The sequence below is a fragment of the Cherax quadricarinatus genome, chromosome 65 (genome assembly GCF_038502225.1).
Source record: "Cherax quadricarinatus isolate ZL_2023a chromosome 65, ASM3850222v1, whole genome shotgun sequence".
Lineage (NCBI taxonomy): Eukaryota > Metazoa > Arthropoda > Malacostraca > Decapoda > Parastacidae > Cherax > Cherax quadricarinatus.
The window spans coordinates 15,708,469-15,714,722 of NC_091356.1; the positions used below are offsets into that span (position 1 = coordinate 15,708,469).

The 6,254-nt window shown below is 43.9% G+C and overlaps 1 protein-coding gene across 1 annotated transcript in view; it reads right to left on the reverse strand.

The window, feature by feature from the left end:
• LOC128700599 (thyrotropin-releasing hormone receptor) overlaps positions 1–3,776 on the reverse strand; it is an 87,359-nt gene extending 83,583 nt beyond the window's left edge. The window contains exon 1 of the mRNA XM_070098975.1: positions 2,426–3,776. Coding sequence (XP_069955076.1) covers positions 2,426–3,349 — 924 coding nt within the window. The 5' untranslated portion in view covers positions 3,350–3,776. The remainder of the gene's footprint in view (positions 1–2,425) is intronic.
• Between the last annotated feature and the right edge of the window lie 2,478 nt (positions 3,777–6,254).

The window sequence follows — 6,254 nt, forward strand, 5'->3', positions numbered from 1 at the left end:
AGCCTGACACAATGTATGACCTCCAGTGTACCGCCTGACACAATGTATAACCTCCAGTGTACAGCCTGACACAATGTATGACCTCCAGTGTACCGCCACACACAATGTATAACCTCCAGTGTACCGCCTGACACATTGTAATACCTCCAGTGTACCGCCTAACACATTGTAATACCTCCAGTGTACCGCCTGACACAATGTATAACCTCCAGTGTACCGCCTGACACAATGTATGACCTCCAGTGTACCCCTGACACAATGTATGACCTCCAGTGTACTGCCTGACACAATGTATGACCTCCAGTGTACCGCCACACACAATGTATAACCTCCAGTGTACCGCCTGACACATTGTAATACCTCCAGTGTACCGCCTAACACATTGTAATACCTCCAGTGTACCGCCTGACACAATGTATAACCTCCAGTGTACCGCCTGACACAATGTATAACCTCCAGTGTACTGCCTGACACAATGTATGACCTCCAGTGTACCGCCTGACACAATGTATGACCTCCAGTGTACCGCCTGACACAATGTATGACCTCCAGTGTACTGCCTGACACAATGTATGACCTCCAGTGTACCCCTGACACAATGTATGACCTCCAGTGTACCCCCTGACACAATGTATAACCTCCAGTGTACCCCCTGACACAATGTATAACCTCCAGTGTACCCCCTGACACAATGTATAACCTCCAGTGTACCCCCTGACACAATGTATAACCTCCAGTGTACCCCCTGACACAATGTATAACCTCCAGTGTACCCCCTGACAAATAATCATGTAGGTGAATGATTCAGAGAACCGACAAGTTGAACAATTAGACACATGTACAACACTTGGGTGTCTTTATTGAGGAAACGTTTCGCCACACAGGGGCTTCATCAGTCCATACAAAGGAGAATCTTGAAGAGCAGAAGGAGTTTGCGGCAATCAGTCCCTCAGCCTGGAATCGATGTAATCAGTCCATCAGTCTGATTTCCTCAAACTCCTGATCGTCACCATTATTCTCTGTTTAGAACTGACGAAGCCACTGTGTGGCCAAACATTTCCTGGGATACACGTGTCTAATTTATCAACAATTAATAATAATTATTATTTATAGTGGTTTGATGCGTCTCTTACTTTCTTGAGTAAGCAAGAAACTTTTGGGCTTTTGTAGAAAATTATGAAGCAGTTTATATTTAGATGATTGTTGCGTAAAATACTGCGTCCAAGAATTTTATGTATAACCTTGTTGTCAACTATATACACACCCGAGTTATATTACATTTGTTGTAAAATTTGAGTTCGTCTTGAGTTGCGTTCGTCTTGAGTTGCGTTCGTCTTGAGTTGTGTTCGTCTTGAGTTGTGTTCGTCTTGAGTTGTGTTCGTCTTGAGTTGTGGTCGTCTTGAGTTGTGTTCGTCTTGAGTTGTGTTCGTCTTGAGTTGTGGTCGTCTTGAGTTGTGTTCGTCTTGAGTTGTGTTCGTCTTGAGTTGTGTTCGTCTTGAGTTGTGTTCGTCTTGAGTTGTGTTCGTCTTGAGTTGTGTTCGACTTGAGTTGTGGTCGTCTTGAGTTGTGTTCGTCTTGAGTTGTGTTCGTCTTGAGTTGTGGTCGTCTTGAGTTGTGTTCGTCTTGAGTTGTGTTCGACTTGAGTTGTGGTCGTCTTGAGTTGTGGTCGTCTTGAGTTGTGGTCGTCTTGAGTTGTGTTCGTCTTGAGTTGTGTTCGTCTTGAGTTGTGGTCGTCTTGAGTTGTGGTCGTCTTGAGCTGTGTTCGTCTTGAGTTGTGGTCGTCTTGAGTTGTGGTCGTCTTGAGTTGTGGTCGTCTTGAGTTGTTTTCGTCTTGAGTTGTGTTCGTCTTGAGTTGTGTTCGTCTTGAGTTGTGTTCGTCTTGAGTTGTGGTCGTCTTGAGTTGTGTTCGTCTTGAGTTGTGGTCGTCTTGAGTTGTTTTCGTCTTGAGTTGTGTTCGTCTTGAGTTGTGTTCGTCTTGAGTTGTGTTCGTCTTGAGTTGTTTTCGTCTTGAGTTGTTTTCGTCTTGAGTTGTGTTCGTCTTGAGTTGTTTTCGTCTTGAGTTGTTTTCGTCTTGAGTTGTGTTCGTCTTGAGTTGTGTTCGTCTTGAGTTGTGTTCGTCTTGAGTTGTGTTCGTCTTGAGTTGTGTTCGTCTTGAGTTGTGCTCGTCTTGAGTTGTGCTCATCTTGAGTTGCGTATATAATGTAATCCAGTGAAAGATATTAAGATATATACTTAAGTACTCAATCAATATCTTCTTTTTCTCGTTTGTTTCGCCTTATATTATTTAGAATACATTTAGAATACATTCAGAATACAATATGATTTGTTAAAACAGTTAAATCGTTTAGATTGAGAGAACGTTCATTAACAATAATATTTAATTATAAGAGTTTACCATTAAGTAGAGTTGCATTATTTATTCTACCTGAACACGAGGAGAGTTGACCCTTTTCTTGTTGTGATGACCATTGACTGTTGGGTTCTTGGGTAGCTGTGAAGTGAAGAGTATCCGGGCTATGAGGGAATAGAGTACGCAAGACAGCAGCAGAGGAACCACATAAAATACTATAATGTCTAAGAAATAGTAGAGGAAATACTGGTCCCTGGAGAGCTTGAAGGTACATTCTTGTGTGGGATAGTCAACAGCGTAGGTCAGCGGGATGACAGTGGTCAGATAAAGCCAGGGTGAGCAGTAACATACTGCAAATACCCACACTAACAATGTAATCTTCTTGGCTCTCTCTACTGTACACACTGTTTGCGCTTTCATTGGGTGACATATGGCGATGTAGCGCTCGACTGTAAAAGCTGTTAAGCTCAGGGAACTCGCGTTAATGCCTAAATTTTGAAGGAATATCATGATAGCACAGCCGACGTGGCCCCAGATCCAGTGGTTGCCGATAAGATAATAGCTGACAATTTCTTGCGGGACCGCGGCTATGAGGACGGCACAGTCCGCGATGGCCAAGCTCACTAAGTAGCAGTTAGTAGGTGTAGCCATATTTTTATTTTTGGCAACAACGATGACCACCATAACGTTGCCGATGACTCCGATAACGAAGATAATACCTTGAAATAACGTACCGATAATACGGTAAATGTAGGAGTAGTATTCAGGAGTACCAGAACAATAGTGAGTGTACACGTCCTTGGCGCACCAACATAAGTAGTCTTCGTGGGAACAGTTAATGTTGACGATGTGGTGTAAGTAGGTACAGTTCATGAAGTTGGCTTCCTCTTCTAGAGTTATGTTTTGTAAAGAATACCAGTCCCATTCATCAAGTTCATAAGCTGTTAGGTCAGCCAAGGTGCAGTTCGGCTCATAACCATATGTGTCAGAGAGGTTCATCTTAATAATTTCACTTACCCTAGGAAATATTCTCAGTCAAAGTACAGTACATTGATGCATTTCTAAAATTTTTCACATTAATTTTCCCCATTGAAAAATCAATAATATATCAACATTGTCACTTGATAATAATCTTATACGGGAGTTTCATAATTATCCAAATTTCATTAGAAAATCAATATATTTAAAATGTGTACAGCTCTTATAAACATTCTAAATTATAACACTTGCATTAAGCGTGAAAACTGAGGGAAAAGTTGGTAGACCTTTCGAAAAAGTTTTTTTCAACTAATAACGAAGGAGAACATCATTAGACTACTGATCTACGGCCTCTCACTCCCTCACCGAGACAAAGGAAAGAACTAAAAGTTATATTAGCGGAGGAACTGACAATAGTATCGCGCACAGTAGCTGAGGACAGTATCGCGCACAGTAGCTGAGGACAGTATCGCGCACAGCTGTGATCTGGAACAGACTTTCCCTTACACTGACTGGGATGCGGCCAGCCCACACTTACCCCTCACACTCCCCATCCTCACTCTCCCCACCCTCACACTCCCCATCCTCACTCTCCCCACCCTCACACTCCCCACCCTCACACTCCCCACCCTCACTCTCCCCACCCTCACTCTCCCCACCCTCACACTCCCCACCTTCACTCACTCTCCCCACCCTCACTCTCCCCCACCCTCACACTCCCCACCCTCACTCTCCCCACCCTCACACTCCCCACCCTCACACTCCCCACCCTCACTCTCCCCACCCTCACACTCCCCACCCTCACTCTCCCCACCCTCACACTCCCCACCCTCACTCTCCCCACTCCCCACCCTCACTCTCCCCACCCTCACACTCCCCATCCTCACTCTCCCCCCCCCCACACTCCCCACCCTCACACTCCCCACCCTCACACTCCCCACCCTCACACTCCCCACCCTCACACTCCCCACCCTCACTCTCCCCACCCTAACACTCCCCACCCTAACACTCCCCACCCTAACACTCCCCACCTTCACACTCCCCACTCAAAGAGTCCCCACCCTCACACCACCCAACCTAACAGTCCCGGCCCTCACTCATCCCACCCTCACATCTGCGCGAGTACTACACTAGGGGATCAACACACATGTAACTTATTATATATACACCTGTAAGAGTCTATCACTCAGTTTTCTACACTGAGACCTTTGTATTTTTCAGTGTACATGCAGTGAAAAAAGCTTACCCATCTGTGCATGAGAATTTGTGGTTGTAGGGGTGGAATGACAGCTCCGAGTCCAGCCTTTTAACTAACCATTACCGAGTTCACTACCTTCTTGCCTCGTAGGCTCTTTTGTACCTATTCTTAAATCAGTATATACACCGAGAGGTATATTGATCTCGCTGAACATACTTCGAGAGTAATAAACCTATCTCAATGATGCGTATATATATATATATATATATATATATATATATATATATATATATATATATATATATATATATATATATATATATATATATATATATATATATATATATATATATATATATATATATATATATATATTTTTATTATATTATTTTATATTATCACAATGGCCGATTCCCACCAAGGCAGGGTGGCCCGAAAAAGAAAAACTTTCACCATCATTCGCTCCATCACTGTCTTGCCAGAAGGATGCTTTACACTACAGTTTTTAAACTGCAACATTAACACCCCTCCTTCAGAGTGCAGGCACTGTACTTCCCATCTCCAGGACTCAAGTCCGGCCTGCCGGTTTCCCTGAACCCCTTCATAAATGTTACTTTGCCTACACTCCAACAGCACGTCAAGTATTAAAAACCATTTGTCTCCATCCACTCCTATCAAACACGCTCACGCATGCCTGCTGGAAGTCCAAGCCCCTCGCACACTAAACCTCCTTTACCCCCTCCCTCCAACCTTTCCTAGGCCGACCCCCACCCCGCCTTCCTTCCACTACAGACTAATACACTCTTGAAGTCACTCTGTTTCGCTCCATTCTCTCTACATGTCCGAACCACCTCCACAACCCTTAATCAGCCCTCTGGACAACAGTTTTGGCAATCCCACACCTCCTCCTAACTTCCAAACTACGAGTTCTCTGCATTATATTCACACCACACATTGCCCTCAGACATGACATCTCCACTGCCTCCAGCCTTCTCCTCGCTGCAACATTCATCACCCATGCTTCACACCCATATAAGATCGTTGGTAAAACTATACTCTCATACATTCCCCTCTTTGCCTCCAAGGACAAAGTTCTTTGTCTCCACAGACTCCTAAGTGCACCACTCACCCTTTTCCCCTCATCAATTCTATGATTCACCTCATCTTTCATAGACCAATCCGCTGACACATCCACTCCCAAATATCTGAATACATTCACCTCCTCTATACTCTCTTCCTCCAATCTGATATCCAATCTTTCGTCACCTAATCTTTTTGTTATCCTCATAACCTTACTCTTTCCTGTATTCACTTTTAATTTTCTTCTTTTGCACACCCTACCAAATTCATCCACCAATCTCTGCAACTTCTCTTCAGAATCTCTCAAGAGCACAGTGTCATCAGCAAAGAGCAACTGTAACAACTCCCACTTTATGTGTGATTCTTTATCTTTTAACTCCACGCCTCTTGCCAAGACCCTCGCATTTACTTCTCTTACAACCCCATCTATAAATATATTAAACAACCACGGTGACATCACACATCCTTGTCTAAGGCCTACTTTTACTGGGAAATAATTTCTCTCTTTCCTACATACTCTTACTTGAGCCTCACTATCCTCGTAAAAACTCTTCACTGCTTTCAGTAACCTACCTCCTACACCATACACTTGCAACATCTGCCACATTGCCCCCCTATCCACCCTGTCATACGCCTTTTCCAAATCCA